The following is a 17,599-nucleotide window of genomic DNA, read 5'->3' as shown; positions in this document are numbered from 1 at the left end:
CCAGATTCACCGGAAGTTGTCCCGCTAGCAGGACGCTTAGGCTATTAACATTTGGAAACAGTGCCAGGGAAACTAAACCAAAGCATGGATTGCTGTCACACCTGGTCCATATACTGATTAAAGGGTAAGTACCTAGCTCCACTCCCATTCCCCAGGCGCTATCATTTGTTGACTTCTGTAACCGTAAAAGCCTTGGTTTCATGCATGTTAACATTAGAAGCCTCCTCCCTACGTTTATTTTCTTCACTGCCCTAGCACACTCTGCCAACTCGGATGTCCTAGCTGTGTCTAAATCCTGGCTCAGGAAGACCACCAAAAACCCTGAAATTTCCATCCCTAACTATAACATTTTCCGACAAGATAGAACTGCTAAAGGGGGCGGTGTTGCAATCTACTGCAGAGATAGCCTGCAGAGTTCTGTCTTACTATCCAGGTCTGTACCCAAACAATTCGAGCTTCTACTTTTAAAAATCCACCTTTCCAGAAACAAGTCTCTCAACTTTGCCGCTTGCTATAGACCACCCTCTGCCCCCAGCTGTGCCCTGGACACCATATGTGAACTGATTGCCCCCCATCTATCTTCAGAGCTCATGCTGCTATGTGACCTAAACTGGGACATGCTTAACACCCCGGCCATCCTACAATCTAAGCTTGATGCCCTCAATCTCTCACAAATGATCAATGAACCCACAGGTACAACCCCAAATCCATAAACACGGGTACCCTCATAGATATCATCCTAACCAACTTGTCCTTCAAATATACTTCTGCTGTTTTCAACCAAGATCTCAGCGATTACTGCCTCATTGCCTACATCCGTAACGGGTCTGTGGTCAAACGACCACCCCTCAGCAGCCTCCAACTGACCATAGCCCCCCGACACATAAACTACTGCAGCATGAATACTGGAGGCTGAGACAGCAAGGGCGGTTCGTTGCTCCAGAGCCTTTCCATTCACCTTCACACTCCTGGGCCAGACTACACTCAATCATATGACCTACTGAAGAGATGAGTCTTCAGTAAAGACTTAAAGGTTGAGACCGAGTCTGCATCTCTCACATGGGTAGGCAGACCATTCCATAAAAATTTAGATCTATAGGAGAAAGCCCTGCCTCCAGCTGTTTTAGGGACAATTAGGAGGCCTGCGTCTTGTGACCGTAGCGTACGTGTAGGTATGTACAGCAGGACCAACTCGGAAAGATAGGTAGGAGCAAGCCCATGTAATGCTTTGTAGGTTAGCAGTAAAACCTTGAAATCAGCCCTTGCCTTAACAGGAAGCCAGTGTAGGGATGCTAGCACTGGAGTAATATGATCAATTTTTGGGGTTCTAGTCAGGATTCTAGCAGCCGTATTTAGCACTAACTGAAGTTTATTTAGTGCTTTATCCGGGTAGCCGGAAAGTAGAGCATTGCAGTAGTCTAATCTAGAAGTAACAAAAGCATGGATTCATTTTTCTGCATCATTTTTGGACAGAAAATATCAGATTTTTGCAATGTTACGTAGATGGAAAAAAGCTGTCCTTGAAACAGTCTTGATATGTTCGTCAAAAGAGAGATCAGGGTCCAGAGTAACGCCGAGGTCCTTCACAGTTTTATTTGAGACGACTTTACAACCATCAAGATTAATTGTCAGATTCAACAGAAGATCTCTTTGTTTCTTGGGACCTAGAACAAGCATCTCTGTTTTGTCCGAGTTTAAAAGTAGAACGTTTTCAGCCATCCACTTCCTTATGTCTGAAACACAGGCTTCTAGCGAGGGCAATTTTGGGGCTTCACCATGTTTCATTGAAATGTACAGCTGTGTGTCATCCGCATAGCAGTGAAAGTTAACATTGTGTTTTCGAATGACATCCCCAAGAGGTAAAATGTATAGTGAAAACAATAGCGGTCCTAAAACGGAACCTTGAGGAACACCGAAATGTACAGTTGATTTGTCAGAGGACAAACTGATATCTTTCCGACAGATAAGATCTAAACCAGGCCAGAACTTGTCCGTGTAGACCAATTTGGGTTTCCAATCTCTCCAAAAGAATGTGGTGATCGATGGTATCAAAGGCAGCACTAAGGTCTAGTAGCACGAGGACAGATGCAGAGCCTCGGTCTGACGCCATTAAAAGGTCATTTACCACCTTCACAAGTGCAGTCTCAGTGCTATGATGGGGTCTAAAACCAGACTGAAGCATTTCGTATACATTGTTTGTCTTCAGGAAGGCAGTGAGTTGCTGCGCAACAGCTTTTTCTAAAATCTTTGAGAGGAATGTAAGATTCGATATAGGCCGATAGTGAAGAAAGGGAGCATGCCAAGTGAAGAAAGGGAGGCATTTATTTGACACGCGCTTGCATGCACGGGCGCACACGCATACACGCATATCTGCACAGTACAAATATGCCAATGGGAATCTCATCATCCGGGAATTTAAGAGTTCATGGTCATCCTAATCATGGTCATCCTAATCAAATAGACTTTGAGAATGCTTCATACCATTCTAACTATCTAATGAAAAGCGAGAGATAATCGGGTATAAATGGGAGTCGGTTAAAACGTTTCTATGCAGTAAAGCTATTAAAAATGTGTATGGGAGTGGTGGGGTTATGCACACATTCTGAATAAAAGAGCACTTTCAATATCATAAATTAAACATCACCTGCAGTGTTTTAACATGAAGGTGTGTGGGTGTATGGCACCGTTTTGCACACATAAGCATAAATAAAAGTTAAGGTCCAGTTCCAGCATAAAACATTGTAACATTAATTGCTTTCAGCAGGTTTATCGGAGTGTACAGTGTCAGTCCTACCTGGAAAAGCTTCATTCCAGAATGTTTAGCCTATCACATCCCTGGCCATAGAGATACAGATTTCTTTGATAATATCTATAGAAATAATTATGCACCCATATGATCACAGGAACACATTTTACCAACATCAGATACACTGATTATACAACACATTAAGAACACCTGCTCTTTCCGAGACAAACTTACCGGGTGAATCCAGTTGAAAGCTATGATCCCTTACTGATGTCACTTGTTAAATCCACTTCAATCAGTGTAAATGAAGGGGAGGAGAAAGGTTGAATACGAATTTTTAAGCCTTGAGATATGGATTGTGTACAAGTCAATATTAGGAAGGTGTTCCTAATGTTTGGTATACTCAGTGTACATCACATCATACACGACCTGCACTTAACTGTATAGGCTACCTCCAGTTCTGCTCAGAATAGATGCTACACGGTAATGTTTTAATTTTAAATGACTTGACATTCAGTAAATATTACTTTATGTCTGAGTGAAAACGTTGGTTTAATGTTGGATGACAGTTTATGGCCTGCATAAATTATTGTTATGACTCCCTTGACAATGAGACTACATCTGCTGGAAAACCACATTTCCCAGCCCCAGCCTCGCATTTAGATTTCCTGTAGGGCTGTTCAACATTCTCTCTACAGCAACCCACGGTGCTGTTGTTCTTGGTTGAAGGAACAAGCAAATAATAATAATGTTGGGTCAGGTTGTACGACGATTCACAACCTCTGCGGTTCGCTCATCGCATTACGGCGAGGGACCAGGACAGGTAATTTCCTAAAAAAATAAAGGTTATAAAGATTAGTTAAATAAAGCCGCAGTAAGAACCTTAGGTTTAGCCTGCGTGTGTAGGTCATAAGCTAGGTAGCCTTAATCTGCAGGTTTGTCGTGTCAAAACTAAGTGCTAATTTAGGTAGTTATGATTCATATCGAGATACATACCAATATCTAACGTATTGTAGTCAAGGTCGTTGTCTATTTGACTCCTGTGTGGGGTTTTTACTTGCCTTAACGTTGGGTAGGTAGCTAGTTAACGTTACAAACCATCCGTAGCCATCTAGCTAGCTAAATTAGTCAATTAATTTATTCTAGCGAATTCTTCAAATGTTGCTCACGTTAACTAGTCCTGGATTGTCAGAAGATACTGTGAAATAAACTTCTTCACGTCGTCATAAAGGACATGGAGTGGTTAACGTCCCTCTTAAATATGATTATTAGGGCTAGCGAGGTAGTTACCTACATTATTGGTTAAATCGTCAATTTGTACGATTAAACTGAGACTGAGCATGCCATGTAACTGCAGCCTATGTCGAAAATATAAGACAACGTCGTCACAAATCTGCGACCAGGCTTGGAAACTCTAACCCTAGCAATTGACAGGGAAACTCAAGGGTACACTCCCAATGGCTGCCTGGTTTTGTGATGCAATAATTTCTATGGTATTTTAGAATGTTTTGTCAACTGATACCGGATTACAATGGTAATGTATAATGTTCATTCAAATTTTGCAAGCTGATGTGGCTCTTGCAATGGATTGCATTTTTGTAATGTCAGTTGAGTTGACTCAACAAATCACAGCACCAATTGAAGGGCACACTTCCTGCATTTAGTCCTGGCTCAATGGCTGCCAGTCCATTGATGGTGTAGGATCCCGAATAGCAAGTACCGACAGCTAACGTTACTTTCAAAGTCTTGCATTGAGTTCCAATTGTACTGGTTGACACTGATTGTCCTCAAGCTGATGTTGGCTGCAGTCCCACTTAGACGGACATAACCTTGTCCATGTATTCAGTCACGTGGAACTGTGATAAGCTTATTACATGGTCAGCTCTCTCTAAATACCTATGTTGTCTTTGTGTTTATGTTTGATAGAACCTGCCATTCTCAGTGGACAACAAGTGGCGTCTGCTGGCAATGATGGTGGTGTTCTTCGGCAGTGGCTTTGCCTTCCCCTTCATCGTCGTCAGACACCAGCTCCTGAAGAAGTGAAGTGGCAATGCATGCCACGTAACCTCCAAGGTAATTGCCGCTGCTCTATTTTTCATCTGAATGTCAGCACTGTTTGGCATTTACATGCATCCTGATTGGAACAATTACCAGACTTTGACATCTATCACGCAGTCGGTAGTTGTATCTTATTCTACAGCAGACCTCAAGTAAATTATCGGTGTCTGTGGGCGACAGTTACAAATGTCACGCAAGTTTATTTTCAGTTCAGCTTTTAAGATAAGCTTGCACATTAGCATGGTAATGTGATAGTTTATTACCAACCCTGATACATATCTGATTGATGTTAGGCTGAATTTCAATCGTCACTGTCACATTTATCTCTAGTGTTTACTCAGAAATTGGATTTCTGTCATCGGCTTTGTGTAAGCCTTCTTATCAATCTGTCTTTTGTGTCCTTTGCAGGTCTGCGCCCAGAACATATTTATCCAGCAGAAATCCATTCGCTTCGGAGAATGGAAATCCCTAATTGTGTTTGTAAATAAAGTTCACTCAAATGTATATTGTTCAAATACGTTTTTTTCCTTGAGTTTGGGTTTCCACTAGATTCTGTAGCCACGAAGTAAAAATTGGCTATTGTAAAAATTCATGAAAACAAATCTGCTTTTTGGTCTTAATTTAAGGTTAGGCATAAGGTTAGCAGTGTGTTTGTTTAAAATCAGATTTTAAGAAGATACATTGTGGAAATGGGCAGAGTTTAGCCATGATTATGACTTTGTGGCTATAGAAGCTAGTGACAACCTTGAGTTTGTGGTCCAGACTGTGATGCCATGCTTCAGCATACGCATCTCCAGAAGTGTCACTCATGGAGTAATGATTTTTATGCGAGTTTTCAGAATAATGTAAGAGAAGGCATGGGGAGAAGGCATGTCTGAGACTTATTTTCTGTTTTGTGCCGACTGTACAAAAAGTTGTCAACTAGGTTTGTTTCCAAGTGGTATTTTCTGTGTGTATTTGACTTCATAATATACACTACCGCTCAAAAGTTTGGGGTCACTTTGAAATGTCCTTGTTTCTGAGAGTTTGTCCATTAAAATAACATAACATTTATCAGAAATACAGTATAGACATTGTTAATGTTGTAAATGACTATTGTAGCTGGAAACGGCACATTTTTTATGGAATATCTACATAGGCGTACAGAGGCCCATTATCAGCAACCATCACTCCTGTGTTCCAATGGCACGGTGTGTTACAAAACCCTTTTGCAATTGTTGGCACAGCTGAAAAACTTCTGATTAAAGAAGCAATAACACTGTCCTTCTTTGAGATAAAAACGGCTGCATTGGACCTTTTAGGTAATTAACATCCCATCATGCTTAGGGTCATGTATGAAAATACTGGGCAGGCCATTATTTTGGCTACCATGGCTATGGCCCCATAGGATGACAATATCCCCATACACAGGGCACGAGTGGTCACTGACTGGTTTGATGAGCATGAAAACGATGTAAACCATATGCCGTGGTCGTCTCATTTACCAGATCTCAACCCAGTTGAATACTTATTGAGAGATTCTGGAGCAGCGCCTGAGACTGCGTTTCCCACCAGCAAAACACCAAATGATGGAATTTCTTGTGATAGAGCATGAGCTTAATTTCTAAGTAGCACTAGCTAGTTAGCATTGGCTTGGGAAACTACCTCTAACATAAAAATGGTATCCATGAGTTCATCTGACTGGGGAAGTAGATGTCTTCATTGCCAAAATCCCGAAATATTCCTTTAAGACACTTGTTGGTATTTCCTTTATTTGGGCAGTTATCTGTATTTCCATGCAGTTGAAGGAGGCTCTATCTCCTGTCTGCCATAGAGACTGCCTGAATGCAGAGTTTATCTCAAATGAATGCTTTTTTAACTGAAGAAAGCAGTTGGCCTTTGAGATGTTAGGTCCATAGAATTATGTCTTGAGGTGTGAACAAAATTGCTTCAATAATAGCATGCTGCTAGCACACTTTCAGAATATTGAATTTCACAAAAGATGATTGACTCAGTCTGGAGAAAAATCTCAATGTTCACTAAATTAGATAAGACTGATTTAGATTTTTGGGTCTGTCAAAAACTAAATTCAGTAGAAGGTATGGAAAGCCTAGAGGGTTGTTATAAAATGGAACTATTTGTCCTACTGCCAAAAGCCTTAAATGTATTTAGCGTTGAAATTGAATGTCAATTTGAATGCAGGGCATGAACCGAAACATCCAGTTCCTTCTGCTCTTTGCTATAGCTTTATGGATGGAATAGTTTTTCTCTTTCTCACTTGCTCTCTCTGTGTGTGTTCCTTCTTCAGCTGAAATTCATTGAATAACCTGTTTCAGTTCAATAACCTTCCACCACTGGTATAAATATCCAAGAACAGAAAAGAGAGGTACTGGGAAAGTGTCGGGTAATATTCCAAAACTAAGTCATTTTAATTTGCCTGTGCTCTGCACTCATTTTGGGGATGTGGTGCAGGGTAGATTTTCAGGCTAGGTATGATCTTTTTGAAAACAATCGTTGCTAAAGTTAAACTTGAAAACACTTGTTCTTTACAAGTAAGTGTCGTTGAATATTATTACTTTTATTCCAATTGAGCTAAAATAAGCCATCTCAATATTTGCAGCCATACTGTATAGCAATGAAGGTTCCACAGAGGAGGAAGGGGAGGATAATCCCCCGTGGTGAAAAAAAAAAAAAAGGCTGATTCTGTGTCCTCAGGGTACATTTTTAGGATTTTATTTAAAAAAATATGTTTATATGTTAAGTTCACCCCAGATTTTTTTTATCACCTCTATCAAGTATTTTAGCTACTTTTCAGATGCATTTTATACCTACATTTTCACTGTTCAATTATAGGCAGAGTTACTCTGTGCAGTGTATGTGTTCGTTTGCCCATCTTAATCTTTTCATTGGCCAGTCTGATATAAAGCTTTTTCTTTGCAACTCTGCCTTGAAGACCAGCATCCCAGAGTCGCCTCTTCTCTCTTGACGTTGAGACTGGTGTTTTGCGGGTACTATTTCATGAAGCTGCCAGTTGAGGACTTGTGAGGCATCTGTTTCTCAAATTAGACACTCTAATGTACTTGTCCTCTTGCTCCGTGGTGCACCGGAGCCTCACACTCTTCTTCCTATTCTGGTTAGAGCCAGTTGGAGCTGTTCTGTGAAAGGAGTAGTACACAGTGTTGTACAAGATCTTCAGTTTCTTGGCAGTTTATCACATGAAATAGCCTTCATTTCTCAGAACAAGAATAGACTGACGAGTTTCAGAAGAAAGTACTTTGTTTCTGGCCATTTTGAGCCTGTAATTGAACCCACAAATGCTGATGCTCCAAATACTCAACTGGTCTAAATAAGGCCAGTTTTATTGCTTCTTTAATCAGAACATAAGTTTTCAGTTGTTAAAAACATAATTGCAAAAGGGTTTTCTAATGATCAATTAGCTTTTTAAAATTATAAACTTGGATAGGCTAACACAATGTGCCATTGGAACACAGTAGTGATGGTTGCTGATAATGGGCCTCTGTACACCTACTGTATGTAGATATTCCATTAAAAAAATCAGCTGTTTCCAGCTACAATAGTTATTTACAACATTAACAATGTCTACACTTTATTTCTGATCAATTTGGTGTTATTTTAATGGACATAAAAATGTACTTCTCTTTCAAAAACAAGGTCATTTCTAAGTGACCCCAAACAGTAGTGTATATATTTTACGGATTTAGTATAAACTATATGCCAGCTGTAATACTAGCCACAGCATGTATGAAAAGGCTAAGCTGTCTGTTATTTATCTCAAACTGTACAAGCGTCATTTCCATCACAAACTTAACTGTGGTGGAAATGACAAAAATCCATTGTTATTAGTTTTAATTTTGTTTTTTTACTTTAGGCTTATTTAATCATGTTTTAAATTAATTTAATCTAGAAAATGCTCCAAGGTGTGCACAATTTGAAACTTAAGTTGTATTTTTCTGCTTTTTTAGAAGATGCCACATAAAACAGCACAGAGGTCACAGACATAGAAACAAAATAAAAAAATATCCTATATGATACCAGGAACATCTGCAAAAAGACAGGGAGAGCTACTGTAAGAAAAAGAGAAGGGAGAAGTGAAATCTATTTCTGAGTTTACAAAGCGAGAACAAAGAAGCTAGAGAAGGCAATGGAAAGGCAACCGGCATATTAGAAGACAGACTTTAAAAAGAACAGTTGAAATGGACACCTATCTATCAGGCAACACACAACCTCAGTCACCAGATGACTTGCAGCCAGAACATGAGGCCAACATACCTGCCCCAAACTTACCTGCCCCTTATGCACGCTCTGACACCCCTTCCTCATAGTCTTCAACAGGATTGAGAAGCCAAAAACTTGCTGGAAGGTTGGAAGAGGTCGCCCAAAAACATACAGAGGTCTTAGAGTTTTACGGAAACCTGAGAAATACAAAAAAAAGTATGATCAACTGATGAAGAAAATGGAGAGACAACATTCCCCAAAGACAACGTGAGCAAGACAAAGGAGATGATCGTGGAATACAGGAAAAGGAGGGCCAAACATCCCCTCATTCACATCGACAGGGCTGTAGTGGGGCGGGTTGAGAGTTTCAAGCTCCTTGGTGTGCACATCACCAACCAACTAGCATGTTCCAAACACACCAGGAAAGTCGTGAAGAGGGCACAACAATGCCTTTTCGCCCTCAAGAGACTGAAAAATGTTGCACGGGTAGCCAAATCCTCAAAAGGTTCAACAACTGCAACATGGAGCACATCCGAACCGGTTGCATCACCGCCTGGTATGGCAACTGCTCGGCTTCCGACTGTAAGGCGCTACAAAGGGTAGTGCGTACATCCCAGTACATCACTGGGACCATGCTTCCTGCCATCCAGGACCTACAGTTGAAGTCGGAAGTAGCCAAATACATTAAAACTCAGTTTTTCACAATTCCTGACATTTAATCCTAGTACAAATTTCCAGTCAGTTAGGATCACCACTTTATTTTAAGAATGTGAAATGTCAGAATAATAGTAGAGAGAATGATTTATTTCAGCTTTCATTTCTTTCATCACATTCCCAGTGGGTCAGACGTTTACATACACTCAATTAGTATTTGGTATATTTGGGTCAAACATTTCGGGTAGCCTTCCACAAGCTTCCCACAATAAGTTGGGTGAATTTTGGCCCATTCCTCCTGACAGAGCTGGTGTAACTGAGTCAGGTTTGTAAGCCTCCTTGCTCGCACACGCTTTTTCAGTTCTGCCCACAAATTTTCTATGGGATTGAGGTCAGGGCTTTGTGATTGCCACTCCAATACCTTGACTTTGTTGTCCATAAGCCATTTTTCCACAAGTTTGGAAGTATGCTTGGGGTCATTGTCAATTTGGAAGACCCATTTGTGACCAAGCTTTAACTTCCTGACTGATGTCTTGAGATGTTGCTTCAATATATCCACATAATTTTCCTGCCTCATGATGCCATCTATTTTGTGAAGTGCAGCAGTCCTTCCTGCAGCAAAGCACCCCCACAACATGATGCTGCCACCCCCGTGCTTCACGGTTGGGATGGTGTTCTTCGGCTTGCAAGCATCCCCCTTTTTCCTCCAAACATAACAATGGTCATTATGGCCAAACAGTTCTATTTTTGTTTCATCAGACCAGAGGACATTTCTCCAAAAAGTACGGTCTTTGTCCCCATGTGCAGTTGCAAACTGTAGTCTGGCTTTTTTTATGGAGGTTTTGGAGCTGTTGCTTCTTCCTTGTTGAGCAGCCTTTCAGATTATGTCGATATAGGACTCGTTTTACTGTGGATATAGATACTTTTCTACCTGTTTCCTCCAGCATCTCCTCTAAGGCTTTTGATACAGTTGATCATGCTATACTAAGGCAGAGATTGTTGAGTGTCGGTCTTTCGGAGCATGCAGTTGCATGGTTTGCTAACTATCTGTCTGATAGAACTCAGTGCACTCAATTTGATGGGCTTATGTCTGTTAAATTGTCTGTCCTGAATGGTGTGCCCCAAGGCTCTGTACTTGGTCCTCTCTTATTCACTATTTATATAAATGATTTAGACAAAAATGTCCAAAATGCACAACTTCATTTTTATGCTGATGATACTGTTATTTACTGTTGTGCCTCATCTCTTACAAAAGCTTTCCAGAACTTGCAAACTGCTTTTTATACTGTTCAACATACCTTGTGTCAATTGAAGCTTATCCTCAATACTGACAAAACTAAACTAATGGTGTTTTCTAATGCAAGAAATAGACCTCTGAACCTTTCACCTATTACTACCTGTCAGGGCAAGGAGATTGAGGTTGTAACCTCATATAAATATCTTGGAATTCTAATTGATGACGGCCTCTCTTTTAAATTGCATATTCAACAACTTACAAAAAAATTGAAGCTGAAATTGGGATTTTATTTTAGGAATAAGGCCTGTTTTTCTTTTGAAGCCAGAAGGAGGCTAGTATCAGCTACATTTATGCCTTTACTAGACTATGGGGATATTTTATATATGAATGCTTCCGCTCAGTGTTTGAGATCAATTGACACTCTTTACCATGGCACTTTGAGATTTATTTTAAACTGCAAAACCCTTACGCACCACTGCACTTTGTATACCAGGGTTGGCTGGCCTTCTCTAGTCACTCGTAGGCTCAGTCACTGGTATACTTTTATTTACAAAGCCATTTTGGGTTTACTACCTTTTTATTTGGGCATTTTTATTGTTCAGAAATGTGGTGGGTACTCTCTTCGTTCGCTAGACTTTATCCTGCTAACTGTTCCAAATGTCCGAACTGAATTTGGTAAAAGGTCTTTTATGTACTCTGCGCCATCGTCTTGGAACACCTTACAAAATACTTTTAAACTGGAAGAACTTGTCCCGATTGGTGTTTTTAAATCACTGATGAAGGATTTTGAGGCTGATTCCCTGACCTGTCAATGTTTTTAATTTGCTGTTTTTGATATTGTTATACTCTTGTGAACTCAATGGTTTTTACTAGATTACTTGTAGTTTTTTTTTGTTGTCTGTCTGTAATTTTTTGTAATGACTTGGTGCTGCCTATCTTGGCCAGGACGCTCTTGAAAAAGAGATTTTAAATCTCAATGAGCCCTTCCTGGTTAAATAAAGGTTAAAAAAAAAAAAAAGGTCCTTTACTGTTCTGGGATTGATTTGCACTTTTCGCACCAAAGTACGTTCATCTCTAGGAGACGGAACGCGTCTCCTTCCTGAGCGGTATGACGGCTGCGTGGTCCCATGGTGTTTATACATTCGACACCAATACTCCAAACTGAGAGAATTAAAAGAGAATCTGCGGAAAGAGTAGATCATTGCACATATTGACTTTGCAGAGAACTACCTGTGTAAATACACTCGTAATATCCAGGCAGTTCACTTTGGTGATTCTCACAAGCAGGTGACCCTCCACACCTATTTTGGATATACCAAAAATTATACAGTTTCACTTTGCTCACTGAGCTCTTCTATGCGGATGACCCCTCTGTTATCTGGGCCAATCTCTCAAAAACACAAGCCTACTTCCTTGAGCTTTGGCTGTTGGCTACTTTTGGAATCTTACTTTGTCTTATATTAATTAAATGTTTAACAGTGGTTGTTCAAAATATTTGCAATAAAATATTGTTTTCATACATTTTTACGTAGATGTTATTTCCACCACACCTTGTCATTTCCACAACATTTTTGAGGTAAATTAGCATATTATGTCTAATTTACATTGATTGATTTGTTTTAGATAGGGAAATCAAATGGTTATCATAATCTCAAAAAAGGTTGGGTGGAAATATCTTATTTTTCATGATAAATAAATGTTTTCAGCTGTCACAAAGTCAAGTTTATACATTCAGGCGTCATGTTGAATTATTAATATTAGGAAAACCTAAAAAATATACTTTAAATAATATTCAATACAAGATCATCTACAAATGTATAAGACATGTGTGATAAATGTAGGATATTTCATTTTCAACTAAAAGGGATGTTTTAATGACGTGATGGAAATAACATTTGTCTATGACTGTGTGCGAAACATTTGAAAAATATATACATTGCTGAAAAGTACGATCGCAGCCATTATCAGATATTGTTTCTAGACAAATCAAAAACAATTATAATACTGCTAAAATGGTGTTTCAATAAGTTTTAATTTCTGAAAGTTGCAGGGCCAAAGTGCCCGAAGTTGCAGAATCACCCAAAAATAAAAATTGTGAAACATTTAAAAAGTTATCATTTTTAGATAAAACTACACTAAATATATTTCCATGTCACCCAAAAATTTATTAAATAACAATGTTTTGCAATGAAGGTCTACAGTAGCCTCAACATCACTCTGTAGGGTAACACCATGGTGTAGCCGGAGGACAGCTAGCTTCCGTTCTCCTCTGGGTAAATTGACTTCAATTCAAAACCTAGGACGCTAATGACTTTCACCCTCTTCCATAGACTTACACAGTAATTATGACAACTCCAGGAGGACGTCCTCCAACCTATCAGAGCTCTTGCAGCATGAACTGACATGTTGTCAACCCAATCATTGGATCAAAGACTGAATCTACTACTGAAAGCATAAGCTACAACTAGTGAGCACTGCAGTGCATAAAATGGGGTGAGTAGTTGACTCAAAGACAGAGAAAGACAGTAGTTGAACAGTTTTGAACAAATTAATTTCTTCAAAAATGAAGGAGAAGCAAAGAGAGGGAGCTAGCAATTGCATCTAGCTAGTTTAGCCTACTCAAACACCCCACTCAAGCAGAGGGATGCTATGTTAGTTAGCTGGCTATAACTATCCAACACAACACTGGAATTCTTCCAAGCCAAGGTAAGCTTTTGGTTTGACAAATTTATTTCCACCTTGGCCCACTTGTATAACTGCTTAACTGCTTACTAACTATATACTGTACTGCATGATTGTACGGGGTTTAATAGCGTGTTAGTTATATTAGCCATGTTGATTTTGATGTTACTTTTGTAAATATGGGGACAACGATGTAGGCTATATGTAGAGGTTATGATATGGTTTGGCTTAGAAAGTTATTTTAGTCCACAAGCGAAGGGAAAAGGTGAGAGGAGGAGAGTGCTTAGATGCCAGAAGGAATACAACGTGGCTGCTAAGAAAGTGAACTGAGTTTACATGTGCTCAGGGCTGTATTCATTCCGCCGATTCTGTTGAAAAACTTTTCTTAAACGGAAGCAAACGTAACAAAACGGGGATGAACATACCTGAATTTGTCCAATAGAAACTCTTGTTTGCAACTGCTGGACTAATGATTACACCCTAGATCAGCTAGAAAATTTGAGTATCATGTAGTAGCCTAAACCTATCGATGTTACATTGAAGTGGGTGAATGGAATATGAATGACAGTCATCCAATATGGTGTAATAGAAACAAGGCCATGCTCCTCCCTCATCATAAACAGCACTGACCGCCGCTGCTGTATAGGAGGTAATATATCTCTCTGAGCTGATCCTTCGTCAGTATTGTGTGCAATAATTATAATGTTGAGGTAAGTTGTGAATGGAAAAAGCTGATCCGAGAACAGCTCTGCCTTTCTTTCGATCCTGTCAGTATCGGCACATGCTCCAATTACGCGTGGGTTTTTGGAAACATATGTTTTAGGAACGATGCATTGTTTAAACCACTTGTAAGCCTACATTGCATCGGGAAACCGGGCCCTGGTATGTAACCACAGTAAATCTTGCCTGGTTGGGAACCAGTAAATCTGTCAGGAGGTTGTGTACTTTTTGCATTGCGTCGGCTTGTTATAAAATCATAAGAAATTTAATGGGGTCAACGAGGAGGGGCAAATACTTTATAGGTGTGTTGATTGGTGCCCACTTTGAGTAAGGTGGCAATTTTCCATCGCTCGAGGACAGCACTGTTGGCCGGCTGTCTTGATTTATACAATGATAATAACAGCTTCCTGGTTGTAGGTATAGGAAACATATTTCATTTCAACACAAGTCATTGCCACGCTACTAGCTATTCTGTTCATTTGAAACCAAGGATGTACACTAGGTTACATGGCTCTTTCATGGTTATAATGCACTGCACCTGTGAGATGGAGAGATGGTTGTTTGACAGTGGTGTAAAGTACTTAAGTAAAAATACTTGAAAGTACTACTTAAGTAATTTTTTGGTGTATCTGTACTTCACTATTTATATTTTGATTACTTTTACTTTTACTCCACTACATTCCTAAAGAAAATAATGTACTTTTTACTTCTTACATTTTCCTTGACACCCAAAATTACCAGTTTCATTTTGAATGCTTGGGCAGGACAGGAAAATTGTCTAATTCACACTTATCAAGAGAATATCCCTGGTCATTCCTACTGCCTCTGATCTGGCAGACTCACGAAACACAAATGCGTCGTTTGTAAATTATGTCTGAGTGTTGAAGTGTTCCCTTGGCTAAACAGAAATTTAAAAAAATCAAGAAAAGTGTGCCGTCTGGTTTGCTTAATATAAGGATTTTGAAATGATTTGTACTTTTACTTTTGATACTTAAGTATATTTTAGCGATTACATTTACTTTTGATACATAAGTACATTTAAAACCAAATATTTTTAGACTTTTACAGAAGTAGTATTTTACTGGGTGACTTTCACTTTTACTTGAGTCATTTTCTTTTAAGGTATCTTTACTTTTACTCAAGTATGACAATTGGGTTGTTTTTGCACCAATGGAAATCACAATTTGAAAATGTGCAATAGACGTAGAATAGATGTTGAATTGACATCTGTGTCAAGTATGACAATTGGGTACTTTTTCCACTACTGCTGTTTGAGGACCTTAGAAATACATATATAATACAACTGCATGTTGCTTAGTGTGAGGGGAACAATAATGAAAGGAAGAATCATTGCCACTCCGTTCAACCTAGCTCACCGAGTTCTCTCATTAGTTCAAATCAAATGTTATTTGTCACATGCGCCGAATACCTTTCCGTGAAATGCTTACTTACAAGCCCTTAACCCAGCAATGCAGTTTTAAGAAAATAGAGTTAAGAAAATAAAGTAAAACAAATTAAAAAGTAACAATAAAATAACAATAATGAGGCTATATACAGGGGGTACATGTACAGGGGGTACACAGATAATAAACAGTGAGTAGCAGCAGTGTTAAAACAAAGGGTGGTGGGGGGGTGTCAATGCAAATAGTATGGGTCACCATTGGATTAATTGTTCAGCAGTCTTATGGTTTGGGGTCGAAGCTGTTATGGAGCCTTTTGAACCTAGACTCGCCGTGCGGTAGCTGAGAGAACAGTCTATGACTTGGTAACTTGAGTCTTTGACAATTCTTTGGGCCTTCCTCTTACACCGCTTAGTACATAGGTCCTGGATGGCAGGAAGCTTGGTCCCAGTGATGTCCTGGGACATACTCACTACCCTCTTTAGTGCCTTATGGTCGGATGCCGAGCAGTTGTCATACGAGGAAGGTGATGCAAGCGTTCGGGATGCTCTTGATGGTGCAGCTGTAGAACTTTTTGAGGATCTGGGGACCCAGGCCAAATCTCCTGAGGGGGGAAAGGCATTGTTGTGCCCTCTTCTCGACATTCTTGGTGTGTTTGGACCGTGATAGTTTGGTGATGTGAACACCAAGGAACTTGAAACTCTACCCGCTCCACTACAGCCCCGTCGATGTGAATGGAGGCGTGTTTGCCCCTCCTCTTCCTGTAGTCCATGATCATCTCCTTTGTCTTGCTCATGTTGAAGGAGAGGTTGTTGTCCTAGCACCACACTGCCAGGTCTCTGACCACCTCCCTATAGGCTGTCTCATCGTTGTCGGTGTCAGGCCTACCACCGTTGTGTCGTCATCAAACTAAATGATGGGGTTGGAGTCGTGCTTGACCACGCAGTCGTGGGTGAACAGGGAGTACAGGAGGGGACTAAGCATGCACCCCTGAGGGGACCCTTGTTGAGGATCAGCGTGGCAGATGTGTTGTTGCCTACCCTTATCACCTGGGGGCGGCCCGTCAGGAAGTCCAGGATCCAGTTGCAGAAGGAGATGTTTAGTCCCAGGTTCCTTAGCTTAGTGATGAGCTTTGTGGGCACTATGGTGTTGAACGCTGAGCTGTAGTCATTTCGGCAGGTTGCCTTTGCTTTCTTGGTCACGTGGATTATGGTGGTCTGCTTGAAACATGTAGGTATTACCGACTCGGTCAGGGAGAGGTTGAAAATGTCAGTGAAGACTCTTGCCAGTTGGTCTGCACATGCTCTGAGTACACGTCCTGGTAATCCGTCTGGCCACGCGGCCTTCTGAATGGTGACCTGTTTAACAGCTGGTGGGAGACACCATACCGTGGTATCGATGTGAGCAAGACCTTTAATGTATCTATTAATAGCCTCATTATTATTCTCCTTGTGTTGCCATATTCACCTGGGTGGCGAGGAAACAAGCCCCGCTTATCTCACCTCGGAACAATAATCCTCATGTCTCTTCCAGATTGGCACGTAATTGTGTCACGGTGTCCTCTCTTGTCCCCAGAATGCAGTTATATTTCTCCTCAGCGCTGCTGGGAGCCCACATGAATCAAATGAAATTGTATTTGTCACATGCTTCGGAAACAGCTGGTATAGAACAACAGTGAAATGCTCACTCACGGGCCCCTGCCAACAATGCAGAAGGAAAAAAAGAGAGAAACAATAGAGAATTGCCAACGTTGTGTGGCGTTCAAAAGGTGGAAGGGACTACTTCACCCCTTTGAATTATCCAAGGACCCATTGAGTGACCTCAAGCAGTTATCAAGTTGTGATACAAAAACAAGTAAACAAAAGTTAAAATATTCACATTATTTTG

The 17,599-nt window shown here is 40.3% G+C and overlaps 1 protein-coding gene across 1 annotated transcript; it reads left to right on the top strand.

The window, feature by feature from the left end:
- The first annotated feature begins 3,357 nt into the window (after window positions 1-3,357).
- On the top strand, window positions 3,358-5,308 carry LOC139545751 (cytochrome c oxidase subunit 7C, mitochondrial-like). The gene is made up of 3 exons (XM_071353865.1): window positions 3,358-3,569; window positions 4,673-4,819; window positions 5,213-5,308. Exons 1-2 carry the CDS (start codon window positions 3,495-3,497, stop codon window positions 4,787-4,789), a joined length of 192 nt encoding a protein of 63 aa, XP_071209966.1. The 5' UTR covers window positions 3,358-3,494; the 3' UTR covers window positions 4,790-4,819; window positions 5,213-5,308.
- Window positions 5,309-17,599: the final 12,291 nt, after the last annotated feature.

This window comes from Salvelinus alpinus, chromosome 19 (assembly GCF_045679555.1).
Source record: "Salvelinus alpinus chromosome 19, SLU_Salpinus.1, whole genome shotgun sequence".
NCBI classification, from domain to species: Eukaryota; Metazoa; Chordata; class Actinopteri; order Salmoniformes; family Salmonidae; genus Salvelinus; species Salvelinus alpinus.
Note: the sequence above shows the minus strand (reverse complement) of the source record. Positions and strands in the feature narration are given on the sequence as shown.

Excerpts from the sequence above, each read along its gene's own strand:
- LOC139545751 (XM_071353865.1), top strand. The coding sequence starts at position 3,495 with ATGTTGGGTCAGGTTGTACGACGATTCACAACCTCTGCGGTTCGCTCA. Across the intron at positions 3,570-4,672 it reads ACGGCGAGGGACCAGGACAG|AACCTGCCATTCTCAGTGGA; the intron begins GTAATTTCCTAA and ends TATGTTTGATAG.